The following is a 27,211-nucleotide window of genomic DNA, read 5'->3' as shown; positions in this document are numbered from 1 at the left end:
ACAGTTTGGAAATTAGTTGAGGAGAACTATTCTGTATACTCTAAATAATGATTATATGTTTCATAAAATTTCAGTCACAAGGTTGTTTGTTTTTCCAGAGATAGTTCCTAAAAATTTAAAATCTAGTTCTCTATTTTATCAATTTTCCTTCAGAAAGTTATTTCCCTACATTTCATTTAAATAAAAACCCCATGTATGTTTGCCTGTTTTCTAAATAATAACACATGTATAGTTCTTTTGCAGATAGAATTTCAATATTCACATGTATATCTGAGATGACCAAATGATGACAGCACAGTTGTTTCTTCAAAGTGCCTTCCCATTGCATGTCTTTTTGTAAATGTTTTGTATCCAATTATATAAACTTGAGCATAGAAAGCTAAATGAACTTTGTATGCTTACATTAAAAAAAAATCGTGCTCCCACATCTGCTATTCATACTAAAAACTGCAATGACATGTTAGTTTCACAAGTTATACATAAATAAGCAGGCTGAAGTAGGAAAAAATAGTGCAAGTGTAAGTACAGTATATTAAAGCAACACATAATTAGATTTGGGTTTTTAAATTATTCATTACCTTTGTTAGCATTTTATTGGTTGTTTAAGGAAAATGAACCTGAAAATTAAAAAAGAATCATTACATGGCCAAACAGAAAGATGGAAATAAACCCCCTTGGACTCAAGAAAAAAAAAATTCTTTGGGACTTGCTGTCACTTACACATGGTGCTTCTTAAAGTAGATTCAGTGCCTTGACTTATCCCAAATCATATACGCTGGAAACTAACTATATAAGCATCTTATATAGTATCAACCCACAATCTTATCCAAAAGCCAGCAATTGGTACCAGCACATTCTCTCAAAGTTTAAGAAAGACCTATCACACTTTAGTTTTTGTAAAACATTTGAGCTGTTTGTCATTTTCCTCTCCTCTCTGCAATATATACACACATATGGTATCTCTATTTCATAAACCGTTCACGAACCGTTTTGTGATGTTCATAAACATCACAAAAATAAAAATTTATTCATGAGTAATTTAATAAATATTATATCACATATGATAACAAAAGAATTTGAAGAGACTTGCTTCCTAGACGAAGAAGAATTTAATGGTTATGTTTGGGTATTGTGGAGAAACCACGATTTATGGTGAGGAGAACAAGAGGTAGTAGGTCCAAAACTTGCACTGCCTGGTCCTAACTCCTGAAGTGATGGGAGAGGACAGTTCTTCATATCTAATTTAACATCATGTTTCACTTTTGTTCCTATTAACTGTGGATTATTTAAATTATTTTATAAACCATAGTTTGAAATTGACATTTTAAATTAGTTAAAATTAATCACCAACTGCTAAGAATGGGATGAAATGTGCAAACAGCAGCCAATGACCTAAATGAAACATTCCAAATCCTTTGTAACTGGAGCAGGACAGAAAAACATGCAAGTTCAACACTTACTCTACTCACCATCCTTAAATCAGCCAATTTTTGAACAGAGAAACCCCCCCCCCATATTTAATTGAATAATCTACCAAATTAATATATGGGTGCACATTTCTGCAGCCCAGTTTCTGGCAGAGCTGATGTGCTCAGGACATTCATATACTTAGGAAGTCAACAGATGCATCAGCATTTTGCAAACTTCAGTTCCACAGAAGTACCATTTTGCTAGTGCTTCATCATTTGTTTAAATTAATTATTCATCCATGTTTTTCATTTTCATTGGCAAGGATGAAGAGTTTGGAAATAAAACTGATATAAACAGAATTTCAAACTAGATTTTCTATCAAATATATCAATTTCAAATATTCTTAAATATTTTTAAAAAGAATTGTCATGATTTATACTGCTTGTGGATAACAACAAAGCAGAAGTTAGGTCAGATAACTGTGTATTCCCCCGCCAGCAATTTCTATGAATCTGGGGCCTTTCCCCACTGTTGAATTGAGCTCATCTCCACTCATCCTTAAATCGGTGCAATATTGTATTGTATTATATTTTCTATTATTCTTGCCAGCCTCATCCTGTCAAGACTGCTGACCTCACTCTGCATGACAAAGTATAACTGAGTTTATATATCTGAGGCTGCCTCTGATATAATGTACAGCTAAGGATAACCTCAGCCTTTCACTCACAGGAGCAATGTGGAGCAACAATACAGAAGATACCACAAAAGGTGGCTGAGTTAGAAACGAGGTATGTAAAGATACAGAGAGTGATGGAAATCAAATAGTTGTGTGATTATTTCGCAATGCTACCCTATTTTTAAAAGCAGTTAAGAATACATCTCCAGTATTATAAACCATAATATTCAACTCTTCTTTAGATGCTCCTTAAGAATTAGTTATATAGGACATGCCAGTTAAAGTTGTAGGATACTGTTAAGGAAATCACCAACTTATTTAACATGACAGATGAGTCAGATTGGCCCCCTTGGAAAATTTGTTTCGCTTCACTTTCTTGCTCAGTTTTTTAAAGATTGTAACCCTCTGAGGTAAATCTCTGATGGAAGAGATATCTAGCAACTAATTTAGATCATCTTTCATGTATTCTACTAGACATTTCCGTAAAGCACAAGTGGATTACTGTTAATTTGGGGGGAGCAAGTAGTTCACCATTTCACCAGCAACTCTATTCTGCTGCCATCACTGCCTAAAAGCGCACACAACGGGTTTATCAATGACTACTAACATTCACTTGTCTTTTCATGTGGAATAAACTGAGCACTTTCACTTGCATGTTCAAGTTCACTTGTATCTCCCATATGCTTCTTTTCTAAGGTTTCACTTCTTTCTGAGCAGCTGTCATCATCTTCCTCTTCCTCTTTGGGACATCTTTCCTTACTATGCCAGATGCCATATGCAAAGTAAATCAGGAGTCCTTTTAAAACAAAACAACCAATATTTTTTGTAGACTCGCCATATGTCAGTCAACTTTCTACAACTCTACTGAAGATTACAATTTGATTTTTGACCTCTAAGTGTTATATACAGATTCTTTCCCACATATATCAAGACAACAACTAAATATTATTTTAATATTTATAGTTGAGTCCCCATGTACTGTTGAATTGTAATTCTTACTGTCTCACTATATGACATATTAAGAGAAAGCTGTTACAAAACATTTTATTATCAAAATTTGTTAACTGTACGTAGAGAATTTTTGTATTCATGAAGAAGAAAAATAAGTGTACATTTATCACACACACATAATAGATCAAAAAAGAAAGAGCTGACTAGGGGGAAAAAATCTTCTGCCATAACTGGTTTCCTTAACTTGTTGCAAATGATTGTCAGTGTCAGCTGAAACCAGTCCTAGAAAATTTCCTCTCCCAACAAGACATCTGGGCAAATATTTATGCATAGGTATACACATGGAAACACCCAGAAGCCACTTTACAAGAAAAAGGGCAAGGTAATACCTACCAAGTGCCATCCAGATGCTGAACCGGATCCATGTCTCTCCACTCAGCTGTACCATCAAGTATATATTCACTAAGATACTTAAAGATGGCAAGAATGGCAAAAACGGAACCTAAGAATAAATATTTCACAGTATTTGCGAATAACCAGAGCCAACGCTTTAACACTTTATATTAACATTTGCAAAATTTAATGAAATGCTAGTTTCAAAATCTATGGAATCGAAGCATATCTATGTCAATATAACACAACAAGTAGAGATGAACCATGTTCTTCTCCATAGAACTTGCATATGATCCCAATCTAAATTACACTCCAAGTAGAGGAGTGAAACAATTGCCTAAATATTTTACTTGAAATAGCAAAGGTAACACCCATGGATGGAACAAATGCTAATGAACAAGGCCCTTCATAGGAACTGGGATGTTCAGGATTCATAAATCACTTCTGAATGTCAGGAGACCTTTCACAGTAGCATCAAAGACATGTTACAGGACTCAGGCTCACATGGAGATTTCAGAAATGCTTTATGTTCATAGAAAGATACCACCCTTGGTTCTTGGTAGAAAAATCATGAGTTGGCAGCATACATGTTTAGAAAGTTGGTCTAGGTAGAGTAACAATCTGGGATGGTGCATAATATTACCAACTTACATTTTATACTATAATGTGTATTTTGAGTTAGAAGCTCTACTTTGGAAAATCTTAGGTTTCAAGTAATGTACTTCAATAAACCAAACAGTCCCTGTATGAGTTCTGCCTTTACTTCTTGAAACCAACCTTCCTGTTTAAGTGCCAGATTTTATCCTTCTCCCTGTAAAATTTTATCCTATTCCCTTTCTGGCCACTGCTTAAGCCTGTCTAGATCTTTTTGGATTTTCTTTCTCTAAATTATTAGCTTGGTGCCAGCTTTAACCTCTCATTTCCTCATCTAAGACCTTGATTCACACATTGAACAGCACTGAATCCTGGACAGAATTCTGTGGACTCCAGTTGAGATGTTCTTCTGAGCTGACATGAAGCCATTAGTGAATGAATCCTCTTTGGATAACATCATTCAGCCAACTCCAAATTCATCAATCCCATATTTTTACTATTTTATTAAGGAGAATCTGTCAAAGGATTTGCTGAGGTCAAAGTACGTTATTGCAAATTAGCCTGATCTACAAAGCTAGTAACATTTTCAGAGAAGGAGAGAAATCTACTCAGGCATGATTTTTTTTGCTACAAATCATCATTGGTTTTGTTAATTGCAGCATCCTATCCAAGTGCTTAGAAACATGCTGTTTGACCATCTGCTGGAGGATTGTGCCCAAAATGATTTATCTCTAGTTGCTCAAATGCACCTCTGGCTCTTTTCTAGAATATCCAAGGTTGCCAAAAATAAATTGTCATGACATTTGTTAACATTTATGTATTGATTTTCACACCAAAATTGCAGGTGATTTCATGCAACTTCCCCCCCCCCCCAAAAATATAGCAGAACTAGCCACACTCTTCCTCCTCCTTACTAATAACTGAAAACTTGATATTTACAATCACACCCTTTACCATAAATGCCACTTTCTGTTGATTTTGAGGTTGTCTCCAGATGATAAACATAATCATCCCGAACAGTATGAAAAAAGACGCAAGAAGAAAAATACTCCAAAGCTCCAAATTTGCAAGTGAATGAATTCCATGGGTTGTCAGAATGCTTAATCCACAAACCAGGACAGCTGAGTGGAGATGATCAAAGAAAACAGAAAAAAAGACAGACTATTTTAGTATTTCAAAAATCTGAACATTTGTGATATATACAAAAAGTAAAGATTAATGTCTTTAAAAAAGGAGAACCATAGATTTATATGCAGAACACACAACTGTTCGCTTATTTGGACTTGAATCGAAGGACTAATTTACTACAAAATAAATTTTAACTGCATTTTGCATATAGCTAAAATTTCAAAGAAGTTAGAAGCACTCCAATAGGTTTGGACTTACCCAAAAGACCTACAAGAAGGCTCACCACAGTAGCAGACTGTTCAGTTGGTAAACTTGATGGATTAGTCAGCATTTGCAGATTAAACCTCTTTGTTGGTATCATGCTAATTTGAGATTCACTTTTACATTCACCTTCTGATCCTGCGAGGGCCTCTTTTTCTGCTGAATATTTTGGTTGCTCATAGTTTAAACTGGGTTGGTACCTGTGTGTGCAGACACAGGTTGCTAATGTAAAATCAGTCTAAAAACAAAATTAGCTCTGGAATACATGCTACTCAATGCTGATTTAGTTACAGTGTATTAACTGATTAGGCATCACCCTAATTTTCAAGGAGTAAGGACCACTCTGCAATATTCTGGACAATCCCATTTAAAATAATGTAATTTTTTTTTTAATATGATGATTTGAAATGGTATCGTTTTATGAAATCTCACATAAGAACATAAAGCTTTGGGACAATTTGTGGAATTTATTTTTTTACCAGGAGATGCCACTTACAGATTTGAGAGGCAGCATGACACCTCAGTGTCATTAGATTGCTGACACACTAATTAGATAATACAACCATTGCCTTAAATATGCAGATCTTCCCCAGGGTTGAATCTTCACTAAAACATAGTTTTGTTCACTTTAAAATCTGCAGAAATAAAGGAACCACACATGGCCTGAAATCTTATGATGATCTCATGCACAAGATCATTTAAATATACTGTCTTCCATAATTGAAGCAGAAACAAAACTGTTTACACAAAAAATATTTTACAGAAAAACTACTTTGCAAATTGCTTATAAACTCAATTTCAGAACTTACCTAAGTATGAGAACACAAGCAGCTACCAATGAGTATGCAAGAAGAGTACCAATAGACATCATGTCTACTAAGGCTTTTAGGTCAAAGAGAAAAGCCATTAGAGCTAGAAAAATGGGAAAAACAGCATTTGCATTAAGTATCTACATATTAGACAAAGCATATATATTTCTTGGCATCATATGTTTAAGCATTTAATATTTGTTTACAGAGTTTGCAAACTGTTTGTAGTTTCTGACAAATAATAATCATATAAATTTTGAATATGATAAATCATTGCTATATGACCATTAAAGTTTGTTCATTATAGCAATCTTTTATAATCTGTTTGCGATAAATAATTCATTCATGAAACTTTTGTTAAGTTAAAATTATTCTCAAATCATTTGCAATGTTTGGGTTTTAAAATGGACAATGCAAAAAACAACCCAAACAACTTTGTGAAAGTAACAGTAATTTTAAAAAGCATGCAGATGTTTCAGGCAATTTATTGTGACTGATCCAACTGAGCAAATTAAGTAATATTTTGGATAAAACTGTATTTATTTTGATAGGGTACAGAAAGATATGAAGTATTCTGATAACTATGGTCATGGTTAATCTTCTGTTTCTTGCAGAAAGCTCATGCAAATAATTTTTGAATTCCCAGGCATCCATAAAAACTCTTTTTAAGCAGTGTTAAGACAAATAAATTGTATTGGATTGTTTTACTAAAGACATGGTAGACAGACTGTTAAGAGAAAAGAAAATTAATCACATTGTCTTCTGCAGGTACAGTACTTGTTTATAAACATGAACTAGATTTTCAAGGAGTGATTTCTTTTCATAAAATTTATTGTTGTTCTGTTGATTAAAAGAAACATGATATTACTATAGCCATCAATCTCACTTCAAACAGTCTCTATTACCCCTAAAGGCAAAAGAAGGAAATTGGGAAGAAATATAAAACAATTTGCAAGTGGAATTAGAGAATGCACAAATTGGTAAAATAAAGAAAATGTTTTTTGTAGTTCTATTATATTATTACTTCCTGATCTTTTTTTTGTTACTAATGAACACATCATACATATTATGGGAGCAAAAATAATCAGCATTTTTTCAGCTGGCTAAATAATCTGAACTGGCAATTTCTATGAAAAATTCAACATGTAAAAACTTAACACTGTTTAAAATAGAGACATAAAACATGCTGAAATTGCAACTGTGCCAGATGGAGAGGGGATCAGGCACAGCTTTCATGCCACTTTACTTTGGCAAAATATGCTGCTGAGCATCGCTTAAGAGGAGATGCAGAGATTGGTTGTAGAAAAGTGTATATGGAAATTGTACAAAAAGCACAATGGGAACATTGAAAAAAACAGTAAACTATCAAGCTAACCAACTTACTCTTTATTTTGCACACATACCAGGCAATATCATTGTTCACACTGAAGGAAAGCTTTGGAGAAGAATTCTAAGGAACTCATTCTTCCACCACCACCATAATCATAATCGAAATGAAATACGTCTTCTGATTAGTCAGCACTCTGTTCCCAATTTACATGCATGAATCGTTAGCAAGCAAGGCCCATCATATCACAGAGCCATGCATGGGAAAACAGGCCTCAGTTAAGAACCATCAATATATAAAGCTTACCGGATATGAGCCCTGCTGTCAATGTGGCAGCAACTGGAGACTGCCTCTTGCTCACTTTGGCAAGAAATCTAAAGAGTAAACCATCTCGTGCCATGGCAAACATAATGCGAGGCAAAGGGAACATAGAGCCCAGAAGACTAGAACAAAAAATGTAATTGTTCAAGTGCTGCAGTAACAACAGTACATGCCAAAACTAACCCAACATATAGACATAGATAGAAATGGGTGCATTTTCTATGTCAAATGCATCTGTACCCTACTTTTCCAACCGACAATTTTTACTCAGAGAATCACAATTTAGACCTTGAATTGTAATAGAATACAGTGATAACTTTCCATGTATCACTCTGAAGATTGTCTGTGGCTGAAGGCATCCATTGCCTTACAATACATTCATTTAGGATCTCACCTGCGACAGCCCCTGATGATAAAGTTGCAACAAGTGGAGTCTTCGTTTTGGGGTTGATTTGAGCTAGACACTTGAAAAGCAAGCCGTCCGATGCCATAGCATAGATTACACGAGGCATGGGGAAAATGGATCCAAGGAGACTGAATAAAAAGCAAAAGAACATGCAACATGGCCAACACCAAGTCATGCAATTTATGATAGAAAAGCGACACAATACTAATACAGGAAGTGATTCCGGAATATGGAACTTTGGCAAGGAGGTGAGATGGTATATGGTGATAACTACAGTTAAGATACAAGTTCCCTGAATCTGTTGGTTTTTAAATGGTACAAAATACCATATTAATATGCAGACTTTTTTGGAAGCACTTCTAGTGGGCTTCCAACATCTCATGTAGATCATTCATTTTTATGGATATTATTAATTCATGTCAATATCATTCATCATACAGATTATATCATATAGATCATAATCATTGTCCTCAATTTCTGGAGTAACAACAAACACCATCAAAATATTATACATTCATACTTGATTTTATTTAGCCTTTTTTTCCTTATTTATATTGTATTTCAATTTTGTTTGATTCTGGAATCAGGTGATGCCTAAATCAAGTAAGTTATTACTGCTGTTGTAGTATACATAATATCTACTACAGTATATTGTGCCTTATATAATTCTAGCCTAGGAATAAAGTTTGTGTCAAAATAAATACCCACCTAACAGTACTGATAGAAGAGAATGCAGTAGTCCTCGACTTACGACTACAATTGAGACCAAATTTTCTATTGCTAAATGAGACATCTGTTAAGCAAGTTTTGCCGCATTTTACAATATTTCTTGCCACAATTCTTAAGCAAATCACCACAGTTGTTAAGTTTGTAAATGAATCTGGCTTCCCCATTGATTTTGCTTGTCAGAAGGTTACAAAAGGCAATCATATGATCCTGGGACACTGCAACCGTCATAAATATGAAGCAGTCGCCAAGTGGCTGAACTTTGATCACGTGACCATGGGATGCTTCAATGATTGCAACTATGAAAAATGGTCATGTCACTATTTTCAGTGTTGTTGTAACTTTGAATGGTCACTAATTGAGCTGCTGCTAGTTGAGGACTACCTGCATTTATAGCTAAGAGTGGGGTCCTTGGTGCTCTCTGAGCTTGGTTTTCTTATAGTGCCCTGATGATATTACCTAGTTTGGTAATGAAACTTGTGCAGGAAAACCACCAAGGTCAGAGATCACCAAAGACCCAAGCTAACAGCACCAATCACCAAGCCCAAATTATTGTCTCCCCAGTCTACACAAAGTAAGTCATATCAACCAGACTTGCGATATCACAAACAGCTTTAAAAAGGACAAAAAAATAAGATTAGCCCAATTAATTATTGTAAAGATGCTGTATGATACATGAGATGTTTCCCACAGGTATATTTTTAAATTGGGAAGAAAAATCTTGATATAACTCTCTGAAGTTGAATAATATCTATAATGTTTAGGAATTACAACTGGTTCCACAACTATAATGTTTGTAATAAAACACTGATAACTATATAAAACTTTAATTTCATGGATCCAATTTAACAGATCTTGGGATGCATGGACAAAATAAGAATTTACAGTGATCTGTCAAACAAATCAAATTTAGATAATTTACATTACAAAGATTCGGCTTTAACCAACTTTCATTTTCAACAGACCCACCTTTCCAATTTATCCTTAAAATGAAAACTTTATTTTAATTACTCAGGTAGCTTGTATCTTCACTGTAGTTTTTCCAGAGCAATGTACTCATAAGATATATCTTGGCATAATATAATTAAGCATCACCACATCTTGAACAATTGCATCAAGCAGCAGAATTAAAAACAAGCAACAAATATCCCTGCAATAATTAAGTCCTTATCATATATCAATAACAAATTATATATAAATAATTTGCCATTCTATTTAAATAGAATTATCTACTATATTACCTTAAATAAAGATTAATTCTACCAAAAGCAAACTTTATGCATTTCCACTTAATGTATATTTCTCCTTATTATGGCTTATATGATAATAGTGCATAATTAAGAAAAGAGTTATAGGTCTTATTCTGCGACTATACAAACATCTACATTATCTTAAAAGTCTATGTACTATATATACAATATAATGGAATAAAGCAACAAAATTACTGTGGTTTGTGAAATATAAATAATAAAAGAATTTTAAAATAGCTATGATTAAGACTATTATGACACAAACTTGCATGTTTCCATTCTCTCATTCCCAAGGTATACAATGGAATTCTACAATATTTGTGTCAAGTAATCAGAATTTACAAGGTCATTGCAATTAAAATCTGGTTATAAGGATAATATCGCTTAATATTAATAAATAAATGAAACACTATGGTTAGAAAAATCTAAGCAACAGAAATGGAGACTATATCATAACATCTATACATGATTGTAATTTTCCAATTATGGCTCATATATTAGGAATATCATGTCTACATTATAATGAGTCACTTGATTAATATTAGCATGCTGAAGAAATTGCTTATACCTATTGACATCATATGCCAATTTAAAATATATTGGCTAATAGCCTAAGCATTGTTAGCAAACAGGCATATATAAACTTTAAGAAGCCAATGCAATATTGCTTATTTTAACCAAAATGCTGATATTGAAATTTGCACATATCATATGAGTATTTAAAGTATTGGTGTGGGAAAGTTATGGAAAATCGTTGTTTTTTAAAAAACATTTCAAAGCAGAATAAAAATTTGGGGAAACTATAGTGGTAAATGTAGATGTTATTGTATTTATCCAAGTTAAAAACTAGCCAAGATGTGTATTTCTGGTATTTCACTGCAGAATTGTCTCTTTAACCTATCAGATTTTCTGTCTTTCAATTACATCTCAAAAAATGATTTGTTGTGTTTTGCCAGGCAAGGAGGCTACAAAAGATTTGAAATAAGGAAAAAAAACAACCATACAGTTCTACCACCAAGTTCAAAAACTTGCTTCAGAAAAATTCCAAAGTACCCTAAAGTATATATGGCAGGAATTAGTAATGAGATAGAAAAACGGATATCTCTTTTATAGGGGAAATAATCTTCCAAAGCAAATTCAGATTTTTATGTGATATCAACTGAAACCATATTTACTTTAAACTAAAACAGGAAGAATGGTTTCAATAAGCTGTAGAATTATTGGGTTTCTTTCAGGGATGGGTTTCTGCTGGTTCTAACCTCTTCGGTAGAAGAGGTACCAGAAATCTACCAAACCGGTTAGAAGAGGTTCGTCACAGAGCGCCTGCCCCGCCCCCTCGCTCACTTCACCCGTCCGTTCTGTCACCACTCACAGGCGGTAGCTTGTGTGGTGCGGCCAGCCTCCTAGGACCTCCCCGAATCCACTGCCTCTGGACAACGTCCATGAAGAGATCTGGCACTGGAATGAATTCCTGTGCTGGGGCAGACTCCTTAAACAGGCCTTCCGTGTGGTCCCTGGTACACAAGGGCCCAGCGGTGGACCCCTTGGGGGTAGAACCTAACTCTGTGGCCACCTTCGCCTTATGTAGGATGGACTTAAATAGAGAAGGCTTAAAAAGGCCAGTGAAGGCCGGCTTATCGGGGTGGAGGTCTTCGTCCTCTGATAACTTGAAGTCTTCCATCTCCCCCTCCTCCAAGGCAGACTCCTCCGTAGCCACCGAAGTGCTGGGGGAGGCCAGGGCCTGCTCAGCGGTCTGCTTGGACACCTGTTTAGGTTTTGAAGGAGCCTCTTTGTTAAAACGATATTTCATGCCCTCTGCAATGCCCTGGGAGATGGCCATAGATATAACTTCCTTCATTTCTGCAGACAGGGCCGACCTCCTACTCTTTCTGCGATGAGGCCTGTTAGAAGTCCTCCGGCTTCTGCAACTCCCCGAAGTGGTGCCCTCCTCTGAGGGGAGAAAGCCCTGAGATGGCGCCAGTTCCTCCCTCAGGAAAGAACTGGGTGAATCAGGGTAGCCACACGAAGCTTCAGGGGAGGAATCTCTAGAGGTAACCCCTGCTGATGAAGGAGACCTGCTTGCCTGGGGGGAGTCAGGCCCCTGTTCAACCCTCTGCCCCGGGGTGGGATCAAGTGCCTCCCTGCATTCCGGGGATGGATCTGGTTCCCGTGACTTAGGGGAACCCCCCCTGCCTTGCGGTACTTGGCACTGTCCTTTTTTTCATTGCCCTCTGAAGGCCCTGTGGGGTTCCTACTTGAAGGGCCCTTGCTTCCTTTACCCCCATGGGATGGATGATCCAGCCTAGAACGCTTGGCTGAGGGCCCTGACTGCGCCTCATGAACCTCCGAACCTCCATCTGGCAGGGTGGTTTAGCCGATGAGAGGATCATGAGGGAAACTGTGTCACCAGGCCGGATTGGGCACAAGCCAGCCAGCTGCGAGCGCAGATCGTGTGGAGGATAGGGATGCCTGCAGGACCGAACCCTTCCTCAGGCCGTCCACAGTCCTCCGACTGGTGTGACGCGGGAGGAGCAACTTGCTGGCGCCCCAGTCAAGTCTCCGATCTCCTGGACGGCGATCTGCCAATGCTGCTGGGGTCCTCTGGTGGCCCACCCAACTGTAGCGGTGCCAAGCAAGAGACAGTGGACGCAGCTACCTTGGCTGCTGTAACTCGCCACTCATGCCTCTGCTCACACGCAGCTACACGCGACTCTGAATGGGAGCGCCCAAAATGGCCACTGCTTCCCGCCGCTCCTGTCCCTAGCCGCTGGGCAAAAGCACGCGAAACTCTTAAAATGGCCGCTGGTTTAACTGAGAACCACCTTCACTCATCAGAGCCTAGAGAAGGCTCCCCGCTGCTCCAACATGCAGAAGGGGGAAAACTGATTGGGAAGCCTCCCACCTTCCCCCACCGTTCGCCGGCAGCCACCAGGTGAACGACTCACGCTTCTGCTCCGCTTGCATCCAGTGGTAGCCAGCGCCACCGGCAACCCCTCAGCAGCGACAAACAGCGTAATAGCTAGTTCCAACTCTCAGATGTTTCCAGGTGGTCTTAAGGATGGCAATTAACAATTGAAGAGTAATTATAATGGGAATAAACCAAATCAGAGGAACATTTTGCAACCGATGGTGCTGCAAGGAAAGGGGGGAGGGAGGCGGCCCTGCCGTTTCCCCAGTTTTGCAAGGAATGAGAAACGGTGCTTTAATCCGAAGCAAAGGACAACTGCAATCGGAACCGCAGACAGGGAAAGAAAGAAAGATCCTTGTAGCACAAAACCCACCTTTGCATGGTTGTGAGAACACAAGTAAAAAAAAAAAAAAGCACAGTGTCACTCCGCCCTCTGAATGGGACTCAGCGTGACTCCGATTTGAATACGAGCACATGGAGCCGGGTGGGAAGATAAGCACCTTCATTTGCATTCTCTGCGACCATGATGCTTTGCGAGGAACAATCCCTGGGGCTCCCCATGACTTTTTGCAGATTTTTCCTTTCGTGCTTAAAAAAAAAATCGGGCCTTTTTTAAAAGGCCGCGGGACGCGGGACAAATTGTTCAAAAGCGGGACCGTCCTGCCAAAAGCAGGATGTCTGGTCACCTTAATGTATGCCCTATTTTTGACAAAAAACAGCCCGTTTTCATGAAAAATGGGCCATTTTCGGGAGGTCTGCAGAGTGTAAAGACTTTTTTTTTTAATTTGCCTCTTCAAAATCTTGGTGCGTCTTATACACTGGTGCGTCTTATACTCTGAAAAATACGGTATTTACTGACAATTGCATATTTTTTCTTATTTTACCTTGTTGATAAAGCACACAGAGATCCGACTGCTACAAGGTATTTCGCTGGGCCCCATCCAACATACTCAAAGGCTACAGGGAGAGGACTTTTTTCATCAAGTAAGTAGTAAGGCATCATAAGAGTCAAAGCAGCTGAAACTCCAAAATAGGCCAGAAAGCAGACAAGTAGAGATGATACAATTCCAATAGGAATGGCCCTCTGAGGATTCCTGACTTCTTCCCCTATGAGGACACAATAAATGCAACTACAGTAAACATGAAATAAGGAAGACGTTGGGATACAGTATTCAGATGACAAAAGGCTAATAAGAAACATCTAGAATGTATAACCAGGACAAGAACAATTAAAATCATTTCTACTCTCTAAACTCACTGGCTGACTTTTGGACAGTCAATCTCTCTCAGGACAGCCACAAACAAAGGCTGTTGTAGAGATTAATAAGACATCTATCTAACAATTTCTATTAAAACATCACAATTTTAAAAGCTTACCAGTAGTTGCAATGCAATCAAATCCTATGAAAGCATAAAAGCAGGTTGCAGCACCAGCTAGCGTCCCGGTAAACCCATATGGCATGAAGCCACCAACTCCAAATATACTTGTCACATTCTCAGAAGATGATAGATTTCTAAATATACAATTAACAATTTAGAACAATTTTAGATATTTGTTACTTATTGCCGTTATCAAACAATCCTAAAGCAATATAGAACGTTATTATCTTTCCATAGTTGTGGCATTACATAGATTGATGGTGTTAGTCCAGCAATATCATTAGTTTCCTGCCTTCTTCACAGATCTTAAACTCCACTTCATAAGGCTATATAACTGACAAAGACTCATGATAAAAATTAAATGTATGAAGTAGAAGACATACTATTTACAACTACGCTGCTTTATACATGTAATGAACAATTTAAGAAGTCTTATTTTGTCACTCAAATTATCTACTGACAGTTGCTTATTTTACCTTATTGATAAAGCAGCTAGCAATTCCTCCCAAATATCAGTGCTCACCAAAATAATATTTTTTTCTATAATCCTGAAAGTTTACACCTTTCCTACTTAAGATGGATGGCCACACATTACTGTCATAAAAGGGATGGCAGATCTGTGGCAGATTTTTCATTACAGCTGTGATTTTAAGACATATATATGTAAAAAATTACATTACAAAGCTTAGAGTGTATTATAATCCTCAGGCTTCTTCCCCATTTCAGTGATAAGATGACAAAAAGGAGAAATAGAGACTAGTGCTGCTTGTATCTTCCCCAAGTAAAGGCAGAAGATCTAAAGCAGTGGTTCTCAACCTGTGGATCGGGACCCCTTTGGGGGGTCGAACGGCCCTTTCACAGGGGTTGCCTAAGACCATCGGAAAACACATATTTTCGATGGTCTTAGGAACTGAGACACCAATTTTATGGTTGGGGGTCACCACAACATGAGGAAATGTATTAAAGAGTCATGGCATTGGGAAGGTTGAGAACCACTGATCTAAAGTGACTGATCGAACCCGGTTACATTGTCTGCCTGGTCTGCAGTCCTGGGTATTTCCCATATCCAGGTTAATATGGTGGTAACTTCAGTCAAAATTTTGCTGTGTGAGGAAAATGGGAATACATTTCCCTGCCTCTTATTTTTTGAGAGGGATCCCATCCATTAAACTAGAAGCAAAGCACCAAACCACAGTTTCATTTGGGTAAATTTCTGAATTAAATATCTAATAATAAATTTGAGATTATGTAAATTTCTGCCTTTATTTTTAAGTTGGGACAGGAAAGTAACATGATTTTAATTATTTAATTATGCCTACAAAACAACCCATGTTCTGTTATTATTAAAAAAAATCTTCCTTGGCTCAAGGATGACCCCAGTAACTTCACAGGCATGTCAATGTAATCTCTTGGCAATTATATGAACATGATTTGCCACTGTCTTCTTCTGAGACTTTACATTTTCCAACCTAGCTCTCAGCCCTGAGATTTCCTTATTTCTCCACCTTCACTCACAGTCAGCTGGAAGCCACGCTTATTATAGTTTGTTAGGAACTATTATCTTTTATTTTATAATTCCCACTCTGTATGATACAAATTAAAAAAATCATCAAAAAAGTAATGTCATCTCTGGATGATTAGAAAAGAAAACGGAATTAAACCACTGCCTTCCAAAGAAAGTCTGGTCAAAGAAGAAATAATGTTATTGGATTGGATCACAGCCAACTCCTTGACCCATAACTTCTAATTTATGTGCAATTCCTGTTCCCTGCATTATCCGTCACCAGACATCAAATATGAAAAATAGCATTTGACAGCCTCCACCCTGTCTTCAGTGTGCCATCTGTATCAGGTGGGAGGTTACGTGAGCTACATCTAGGCTATGGACAGAGGTTCCTAATTCTTAGTTTAGTGTCATCACTAAATGCTCTCAGAACAGAAAAGATGAAAGGGACTATAGAACAAGAAAAAGCCATATTACCTTATTTCTGCAGTGTAGTTTATTAGAAATTCTTCAGTTCTCTTCCAGTTATTAATGTTGCCTTTCACAAAGCCAGAAATCATAACAAAGAGCAGAACCAAGATGTTGACAGCGGTGAAGACTTTATTTACCCATGCAGATTCTTTTACTCCAAATGATAAAAGTCCTATAAAAGAGATGTTTTAGTCATAAGCGAAATCTCATACTTGACCATACATACAATAACATATCTATCTATATGCACTGCACAATGCAAGCCTCTACTGGGCCTATATGTGCATAGTGTCTGCTTCCTGTAGTACTACCACTTTACCTCTGAGCCAGAAGAACTGTGGAAAACAAGGTAGGCCACTAGTATCATCAGATGCAGATAATACATTATTCACACTGTAGTCAACAGTGAGTTTTGAGTTGCAGTTAATACAAATAAACCTTGTTTAACCACTGTCCTGTATAATGATCATTCATTTTTTCATTCATGATGGGGAAAAAAAAGACTTTATGACCAATCTTTCCATTATGAATTTTGCACATCTGTAAAGCAAAGGAAAACTGAAGTAAGATCATAAACACAACTGTGGTTTTACTTAGTGACCGCTTTGCTTAAACACCAAGTTGCCAGTCCTAATTATGGTTGCTAAATGAGGAGTCTGTGTACAATTATTCCTCTGGTGATTATATGGAGAAACCCCAAACACAGTCATTGACAAATAAAGGGCCTAAAACAGCTCTTACTCTAAAAGTGCTACTAAGAGCAAAATTAACCACATAACTTTTAATTCAAAAGAATAATCCAGGTGTAATTATATCTTTGAAATAAGGACTGATTAGGGTTTTGACTGCAAATACCTAACTCAGACAATATTCGTATACACTACTCTATAACTTTGTGTAAATCTAGTATTACATGTTGTAAAACACATTTTTCATTTAACAAAGAATATTGTCAAAGGAAAATGACCATTAAAATTACTGTACCTGCTAGAAGTAATATTAGACAAACTGCAAAAAAATCTGGATATTCTGCTAAGCCAGAATAATTCATTCTGAAGTAGGTTCGGAAAAAATAACCAATTTGTTTTCCAAGAAGTTCATCAAAGGTTCCACTCCATGCTCTTGCAACACTTGAAGTACCTTTGAGATAAAAAGAACCAAAAATATGGTATATTTGGCAGATCACAATAGCAAATAGCACAAAGATGCTGTACAATTTACATAGCATCATCCAGTCTGTTGTGTCCATGGCTTCGCCAACTTGCTGACGCTTCTCGCCCCTGATTGGCTGAAGGTTTGACAGCCAGAGCGGGAGAATGAAGCGTTGCTATTGGCTCCCCCATTTGACAGTATTAAGAGCTGTAAAATGGGATTTTCTCTGTTGCCAGTTCAGAAACTTGCTTTAGTCCTGTCCCTCCAGGTCTCCCTTCACAGTCTTTTAAAGTTGTATGGCATCCTGTAATTATGTTATCACACTAATTTGAAAAAAAAACCTTTTCAGACTTATGCCTGCACCATCTTGCTAAAATGATATCAAATAAACAATAAGAATAAATTGTTCATTCATATTTTAAAGATGCCCAATTTTTTATATGGCCAAGGTTGCATAAGTGGTCATGGGGAAAATAAATAAATTAAAACTCAAAATTCTGGAAACAACGTGGATGTATCATGAATTCTAGTAGAACACTGCAATTCTGTCATTGTCAAATATTGAGACCAAATTACACTATCAAATTTCATTGGTGAATAGCACAGGGGCTATGAGGACTACATGCAGCCTGTAGGTAATTCACTCCAATGTATATAGAAATAATTTACTTCATAGGAAAAGCTGCTTTCTAGTAGATAGGGGCATAAATATAGTCCTTGCTTGCAACTTTTAAAAAGCAATCTTACTTTATAATATACAATATATTCAGATGAATATCAAAGCAATCTTCTTAAAGTCAAAGCATAACTTTGACTTTGAAAGTGAAAACAAATGCTGCTGATAAAAAATCAGTTTAAACTTGAAATAGACTGCTTATCTTTAGTATATACACACAAGCACAACCCACTCTAAAGAATATAAGTTTACAGCATTGTTTCACCTCTCTGATATTTCACATTGGGTTACATAACTAGGTATTTCCTAACAGATCGCAATTTATTGACCAAATATTGGGGAAGTAAGATTAATCCAAACAGGATAGGGTCTTTTTTATCAGTAGAATTATTTTATCAGAAGAATTATCAAGTAACTAATGCGTGCTATTTAAAGTATAAAAAAGAGTAATGTTAAATGGAAAAACATTTTAGCTTTACTTTAAACATATATATATATATATATATATATATATATATATATATAGATAGATAGATAGATAGATAGATAGATAGATAGATAGATAGATAGATAGATAGATAGATAGATAGATAGATATAGATAGATAGATAGATAGATAGATAGATAGATATAGATAGATATATATAGATATATATAGATATATATATATATATATATGATATATATATATCAAAAAGTGAAGCTCTATCTATTTTGGAGGGGGAGGAAAAAAGGAACTAACCACACTACCTATAATTGGTGAATCTTTTCTAAGATGTAAATGAATGATCCACATCTATTCCAGAACAAATAGCTTCAATAACTGACTGAATTAAATAATCGTTCAGTCTGTAATTAAAATTGATGAATTAATGCTTGATTGGATACTGATCAAGATAAAGAAAAATTTAATATATCAAGCAGTTTGCAAAGCTCCACATTTTTACTGATTTGTGTCATACTCTTTGTAAAAGCTTCCCAACTCCATCTTCAGCATGGCATGTAATACATGAACGCTGTGCCTCAAATAATAATTAGAAAGAACAGTGGTATATTTTACAGTCTGCTACTTTTATACTTTAAAGCCTACATACATACACACAATTTGTTGATTCACACTGTGCCTGAAAAATCATATATGTCAAACTTACGTGCTATATTCAAACCTATGTACTAAGAGAGTCAACCTGTTGAATGTATTTGGTTTCCAGAATTTCTACTGGAATTCAAGACCTATATTTGAGATTGAAGTATTCTCTACTTAGTTCACGTATCATTTCTATGTCATCATCCTAATACATAGTGAGTTAAAACCCCTCTCATATTGCTGGTTGCTGCATTCTGTCCATTGCCAACTGACAGAGAAAGGTCAAATGCATTTCAAAGCATGTCTAGAAGCTCTGCCTCTGCTTCTTCCTCTCTCTGGCTCTCTCATCAGAAAGAAACAGCAGAGGTTTACCCAAAATAGTCAACAGCAGCCAGGATCCAAAGCCAAAAGGCTGTGTTGACTTTCCTTATAAACCTGACAACTTTCAGACATACCTATAACGTAGGACAAAATGAGATTCCAGCCAGTGATAAAAGCCCAGATTTCACCAACAGTTACATATGTATATAGATAGGCTGAGCCAGTCTTTGGGACCCGAGCACCAAATTCTGCATAACAAAGTCCAGCCATAACAGAAGCTAGGGCAGCTATGAGGAAAGAAAGAACAATACTAGGTCCAGAATTTGCTTTTGCAACTTCTCCAGCAAGGACATAAACACCAGCACCCAGGGTGCTTCCCACTCCTAAAGCAATAAGATCCACAGTTGATAAACAGCGGCATAGCTTGGAATCTTCAAGACTGTCCCCGGTGACAATTTTTCTCCTCAGCAGGCACCGAGCAAATGACAAGGCTGGGCCACCAGTCATGTTGGATGAAAAAGCCTAAAAATGAAAGAGAGATGACTGTAAAACAAAGAATCCAAAATATCATCTTCAAATTCATTATAGCACAACCATTTATATGCAGTGAACCTTGTTCTAACAGACTTAATGGAGGAGAAGGGTATCTGTAAAACCAAAATTTCTGTTAAAATCAAACAGGATTTTACATAAAGTATGTGACATATTTTGTACAAGTTTGAAATGGTGAATAAGGTTTCACTGTTCTGTACATCTATAGGCAGAACAATTTAATATCGAGGCAGATTTTATCCATTGTGTCCAAAGTGTGCTAAACCAAAACTTTCAATCAAAGGTTTCATATAATTAAGAAAAAATACAGTTTACATGCAATAACTTAGAAATAGCACAAAATTAAGGGATTATGCTTACCTTTACTCAGACCACTTAAAATGTACATAAATTATGATTATGAAATGTCATTTGTTGTATTTCATAATACTAATATGTTGAAGTTTAAGAAGACAACTGATAGATCAGCATTCAGTCTAATCTCTCCTTTTGTGATTTTTCTAATTCATAACCTTTTCATAAGCAGTAATCAACTGTACCTATCCCAACAGGTCTCCCCTACAACGTATGCATCTATAGATGCTCCCCAAAAGCAGCAATATGGAAATGGCTATAAGATCTGCTTTATTTGCAATTGCATTTGGAGATACGTCATTGACAAAGAGAAATACATCAACCAAAACGTTATTAATTAGTACAGAAAGAGGAAACATTTATAATCCATAATGCCAAGGTCTTTCAAAATGGGCCAGGCTAAAGCACCACACTACAGCCATTACCAACATTTTGATTAGTCATATTCAATATATAATCTGCTCTTTTTCATTATTGGGGGGGGGGGGTCAAAGAAAAATGATCCCTATTACTCCTGTTTTCATGAGAGTCTTTATGATCTTGCTCCTTTCATCAAAGTGATGAATGCAGTGCTGCACACAAATGTTTTCTGATACACACAGACACACACACATCAGTCTCCTTTTCATCACAGTGTGATTGAGAAATTACCTACAATTTCTCTATGATTATAGAACAGGTGATTCCTTTATTTGACTACATTTAATGGGTGGCTAAGTGAGATAAAGTTTATGTCACAATCATAACCTGAAAAGTCTATGATTCTACTACAAAATGTATAGCTTATATATTCCTTTCTCTGTTGTACCTTATTAAAGCTTATTGCAACTTTACATCTAAGTATGACTAAAATACATGTTATCGCGTTTAGCTATTATATAATCTACACAGTTATCACAACAAGCTAAAATTAGAAGGGAGCTTTGAGTATTAACTCCTGGCAATTAGTCCATAAAGTTTTCTAGGTAACATTTTTCAAAGTAGTTTGCCACTGTCTTTTTCCTGAGGATGAGACAGACTGAGTGGCCCAAAGTGGGCTTCCATCCCTAAATCTGGATCAGAACTCAGATTTCCATCTTCCTAGTCCAGTGCCCTTAAAATGCTTAGCTACTGTTTCTTTTTTCTCACTAGAATGGAACTCCCAAACATGTAAACTAAATAATGATGTTGCTTTCTATTTCCAAATCTTAGATACCTGCTGTCAAAAATAGTATTTGTAGCAAGGTTTTTCTAGAATCCCAAATAAATACTTTATTCTCACCCTTTCATTATATATCTCAAATGATCCCACAATCCTGCAGTAAGGAAGGAAATATTAATTGTAAAATCTAATTGTACAAACACTCACATAATTCTACATATAACTCTTTGCAAGGGAAGGAAGTTATGATAATGTGACTGTTTTATGGCTCTATGAATCAAGGGTGTTACTATAAAATGTGTATGATTAGTAAACAACTCTCTCCTTCCCATAATCCATCGATCTGTATCTTTAAAAAAAAAAGTTGAATTCTAACCATTCTCCTTTCCCATACCTTTCAACCTCACCAATCCCAATTTTAAGTTATGAATAATTTACTCACAAAGTTCATTTATTAAGCTATTGACTTTTTAAAATATTACAAATTTGTTTGTACATTATAACACATCTATTGACCTTCCTAAGTGATACTATAAAATATCTATTGTGCAATTGTAAAAAGAAATTATCTCCAGTTAGTTTCACAGGTTAGTAAAACATATTTCCAAGTAAATGTTCTTGGAAGTACAGTCTCCATCACGTCAGTCTCCCGTAATGTGAACTTAAAATGTTCCTTTACAAAATATTGAAAGTAACATTAAAAAAACTTCACAGAACTTTAAAATCATTTCTTTGAATAAGTTTAACTGCAGCAGATTTAGAGAACTTCCAGGATTAAAACATTAATTTTTGCTTCTTTTGAATGTTTACATTACAAAAATACTAGAATATTAACATGCTATATGTTACATTTCTAATCTACATTAATAAGAAAACATCATTAAAAAAAACACAGATTTGTTAATAGGGGCCAGCATTCCACATTCAGTGGGTGAGTAGAAGAGAACCTCCAGCAACCTCCAGTATTTTGTTTCAATATAGATTTATTTTGAGCCCAGCCTTTACTTACCTAACTCAAGTTCTGTATTTCTCAAGCAGAGAGAGTAAGGAAGATGCGGGCTGCAGGAAATTTTTACTTAGACAACTGCCTTTTTAAAAAATCGAAAGGTTAGGCTGTCTGAAGCTGCTTGCCTTCAGGGGGTGGAGAAAAATCAGCCACAGGTGATTGGATAATACAGAGTTTACCCACCTTTTTGGCAAACAAATAAAAAAAGTTATGGTATTCATTTATACCGTTTACCAACCACACAAATTTCTTTTCCTCTTTAAAAAAGGAAGCTGGACATCTGTTAAATGTATGTCCATAAATAACAGACTAATAATTTTGTAGGTTTAATATTGATTAACATAACACATAAATTTATAAACACTATGCAAGTCAGTCAAGCCTAGGATTATGACCAAAAGAATGGTTTATGTATACTCAGTTGTGCCAAACCATGAAAATAAATTTCTCATGGGGAGCAATGCAATGCTATGACACTATCCCCTATTAACTACCATGCTAGTTATAAGAAAAATGTTAACAACATTAGGATTCAAAAAATATCAAACAAATAATGTGATTTTACAATTATCGTCCTTGGCTGATGACCTTAAACTATCAGGCAAAACCTTGTCATTTAAACAAACATGTAAATAGATCCTGGCTTTTTCTCCCTTCTCTTTCTAAATTAATTACATTTTTAAATTAATTACATTTTTATTTGGAAGAGTTTACTCTTACCAAATGTTAACTTGATATCCCTTTAAAATTTGAGGAGCTGTTCTTTTTACTATGGATTTGGATAACTGGCATTTTTACAGTATAGGTAAGGATGTAATAAATATATTCTACGTATTACTAATTTAGAGATGGAGATCTTCTGGCCAACTGGCCAGATGAGATCTTCCCATCCAAGTTTGCTAAAGCTATTTCACTTCTAAATGGATAGCAAAATGGTTATTTGCAGAAAAAGGAAGCTAATCCCTTACTCTATTGCTATAAAGGGTCACCAAGAAAGAGGTAAAGGATTTTGCTATAGAGCAACAAATCTGTTAATAGAGGCAACTGAGATTGTTAGATTGTCATTGATCATTGTTATCCATAGAGACAATGCTGTGGAGTGATGATGACTCTCCACGCAAAAATATTTTGGAAGAAGTATTTCTGAAATATTGATGCCATGCTAAATGTATATGGTAGGTAGATATTCCCTTATATGTGGTGAAGAAAAAAAGAGATTGTTTTTCTAGTCACTAATCACTTTTTAGCATCCTAAAAGTTGCTGCACTGTGTGCCATCAGATCCTGATCTCAGTTCTGATGAAGTATGGGATCAGGGAAAAGACTTGAAGAAAAGCAGAAAGGTTCAAGTTAGTCGGGAAAGACAATCTTCCATGCTAAAGAAAGCTACAACCCCGATTATTTTAATGAAACAGAATAAGAAAGAGTTGAGCAGACTTCTACACATCAGGAAAGGTATCCATCTCTTAATAAGGCATGGTTGTCCACATCAGTAATGGGTTGCAGGCGGTATGCCCTGGTTTGCGCGTACCAGTGCCTACCGGACGAAGCAGCCACCGTACTGGAACGGTACTTTGGAGGGCCCGCCCGCCCTCATTCCTTACCTGTATTTGAAGGAAACGGGCCATCTGCACACGCGCGCACAGCATACGGTGCCTGCGCAATACTCCACAGAGCATCTGGAGCATTGCAGGTGGTGGGTTTGCATGCGTGCGCAGCGCGCATGCCCATGGTGCATGCCTGGCTCCCGTTGCAGTGTACTGGTTGCAACAGGAGCCGAAACCCACTAATGGTCCACATGTTCCATTTATATTTTTGCAAATGTAATGTTCTGGCTAGGGGGCACTCAAACAGCAAAGCACAGGACCGGAAGTCAGATCAATCAATCAACATTGGCTGGTATATGCATCTCCAAACAACATACAATTGGGATGTTGACAAGTCTGCAGCCATCTGCAACCTATACTTATCCAATAATACTTTTGCAGTGTAGGTATGCGGAGATGCCTACGTGCAATTGCAGGCAACGTAAAATCAGCCTTAAACTCTCACACATAATACAGATATTATAGCTAATTATAGTTGTAGTTTCACAATATATGAACAATGCTACCTTAGAAGTCAAGCTCAGTTCCTGAAGATTTCATGGACACATCTTGTAGTTTTCTTGGCAGCAATGCTGAAGTGGTTTCCCATCACTGCTTTGTGCATCCCCACCCACCCCGAATTCCCAAAGAAGGCCATTCCTGGTGGTCTTCCATTCAATGCCAACCAGGTTAACATGGCTTAGCAATTTTCAGAACAAACAAAATCAGCTAGGCCCTTTCTCCAATTTTCAGTAAGGCTATGATTTTAACATGTAGAAATCCTTAAGACATCATTACAAATTGTATGAGGCCCTCGGGAGATTTGAACAAGCAATTCAATGACCACACAAGAACTACCATGTAATGAATAAGTACAGTGAATGCAAGATAAGGATGTTTCGGTACTAAGATTTTGTGTAAAGGAACCCTAGTAGCCAACTGTTATACTGACTGAGAATATGAGAACCTAGGCCAACTCCTCTGAAGGTCATCAGATCAGGGGAAATTTTTATGGTAGCATATAAGAGTAAATATTCCATACTGAGCTTGACTTCTGACTGATGCATGGGTACATCCATTTCATTTGCTTGGCAATAATATACATGTTACTTACCACTGTCTTCTTCCAGAGTGCTCTTCCAACTTCTGATCTACAACTGGGCATTTCCTCATGCTCTCTCACCCAATATTAAACAGACCCTGCTTACCCCTAATGCAGATAATCTGAAAAATGTCATCCTAATAATCCAATATAGCTTTCTGCACTATCTTTTATGGTCAGTATAATTTTACCTATTTTGTTTACACCTAGTGGTTTCAACCATTTCCTTTTAAAACAAACAAACAAACAAACAAGCACATGTGATGAATGGAGATACTTCAATGAGCAACTTATTGTATAAATGCTATTTATATAGACCTAGGTCACAAGAAACATCACAATTTTCAGGGACAGTTCCAAAAACTTAACCTGAGTGCTATAAATTCATTAAACTAAAACCTAAGTCAACAGTTCCAAGTAAATATTGGAAAATATAAGATGTCCTGCCTTAAGCAGGGGGTTGGACTAGAAGACTTCCAAGGTCTCCTCCAGCCCTATGATTCTATCTTCTATGACTTTATTTTAACTTGTGCATTCTACTCAGAGGTAAATCCCACAAACTGCAAAGAGATTACTCTCAGGAAAATGGTATAGAATGACAGCTTTACAGAGCAATTCAATACACGGTTTCCCCTCAACAGTTCTGAAGTTTACCTAAGCAAATGATCTATTAACTAGGTATTTACTTTTAAGTACAAAGTAAACAGCCTTTCCAGTGGACAAAGTTGTTAAACGACTGCAGGTCACAAAGCAACCTCACCACTGCACATACACTATCAAAATGTTCCATTGCAGTCATGTTTATCTTGGGAGTAGCAAAATAACATCTGTTGTTTTTGCCCCTCCATTAAGATTAAATCCTTGCACAATTATGTTCACATTTTTATCCCAGCATGCTTCCAATGTAGCATAGCATTTCATTCCAGCATGCTTTCCATTCAATACAGATTCTTCTATTATTTTAAACATCTTCTATTGTAATGCATTTATGCTCTGAATTATCTTGAATATAGTTTTTGCAGGAAGGTATTACACATATTACACATACATGGTGTGAAACACAGTTTAAAAGTTCTCATTTCTAGGGACCCAGATAGTTAACAAACATACCTGGAATTAATCCTTATATATATTTAATTGAAGAGAGTTGCTTAATGAGTGTAACCTTACAGGGAAACCTTGGGTATTTTGTTCGAATATAACTAGATTTAATTTGCAGGTATGTACAAAAATTTGTTCATTCTTATTTATATGTCTGCCATTTTTAACCAAATCACCCTGGGCAGCTAACAAAATATGCACATAAATTATGTAAGAAGCCATAAAGCAATACACAATTCAAAATAACTGAGGATCATCATGATGCCTCACAGCACTGAACAAAACATACACACCAGGCTTCAATAATATTCTGGCCCCAAAGCCTGAGGGAAAAGCCAGATCTTCAAGACATCCCAGGTGGGCCAACAGGGTTAGAACTATCCAGGTCTTAAGGCTGTTCCAAAGGAATGTGCCCTGACAGAGAAAACATCCTTCTGGGCCACACAGTCGAGACGAACTTAAATGATGCTGCCCGTCTGTCCCCCTCCCAAAGCAACCTTGCAGGTTTTCAAGATTGTCTGGAGAGGCGTTTTTTAAAAGAAACTCCAGAAAAAGCTGCAAGAACCAGAGCAATGGGTGGTCGGTCTTTTTTTGGGGGGGGGATTCCAGAACCAGGTTG

General features: G+C 36.6%; 1 protein-coding gene across 3 annotated transcripts in view; it reads right to left on the bottom strand.

Annotated features, from left to right (window-relative positions):
- Positions 1-232: 232 nt before the first annotated feature.
- The window catches only part of SLC7A2 (solute carrier family 7 member 2), a 44,827-nt gene continuing 17,848 nt past the window's right edge, over positions 233-27,211 (bottom strand). For 2 of the 3 annotated variants that reach the window (XM_014066485.2, XM_087724470.1), the window contains exons 2-12: positions 19,886-20,273; positions 17,500-17,655; positions 16,522-16,687; positions 14,538-14,674; positions 14,045-14,267; positions 8,265-8,404; positions 6,223-6,325; positions 5,411-5,613; positions 4,979-5,145; positions 3,431-3,539; positions 233-2,882 (exon numbers count right to left, since the gene is read on the bottom strand). In XM_014066485.2, coding sequence (XP_013921960.2) covers positions 2,689-2,882; positions 3,431-3,539; positions 4,979-5,145; positions 5,411-5,613; positions 6,223-6,325; positions 8,265-8,404; positions 14,045-14,267; positions 14,538-14,674; positions 16,522-16,687; positions 17,500-17,655; positions 19,886-20,258 — 1,971 coding nt within the window. In that variant the 5' untranslated portion in view covers positions 20,259-20,273 and the 3' untranslated portion in view covers positions 233-2,688. Of the gene's footprint in view, positions 2,883-3,430; positions 3,540-4,978; positions 5,146-5,410; positions 5,614-6,222; positions 6,326-7,855; positions 7,993-8,264; positions 8,405-14,044; positions 14,268-14,537; positions 14,675-16,521; positions 16,688-17,499; positions 17,656-19,885; positions 20,274-27,211 lie in introns of all 3 variants that reach the window. The other variant, XM_087724471.1, reaches the window with a different exon arrangement.

Source organism: Thamnophis sirtalis, unplaced genomic scaffold, assembly GCF_051295495.1.
Source record: "Thamnophis sirtalis isolate CommonGarterSnake01/CBP01778 unplaced genomic scaffold, rThaSir2_p1.2 scaffold_10, whole genome shotgun sequence".
In the NCBI taxonomy this organism is placed as follows: Eukaryota; Metazoa; Chordata; class Lepidosauria; order Squamata; family Natricidae; genus Thamnophis; species Thamnophis sirtalis.
Note: the sequence above shows the minus strand (reverse complement) of the source record. Positions and strands in the feature narration are given on the sequence as shown.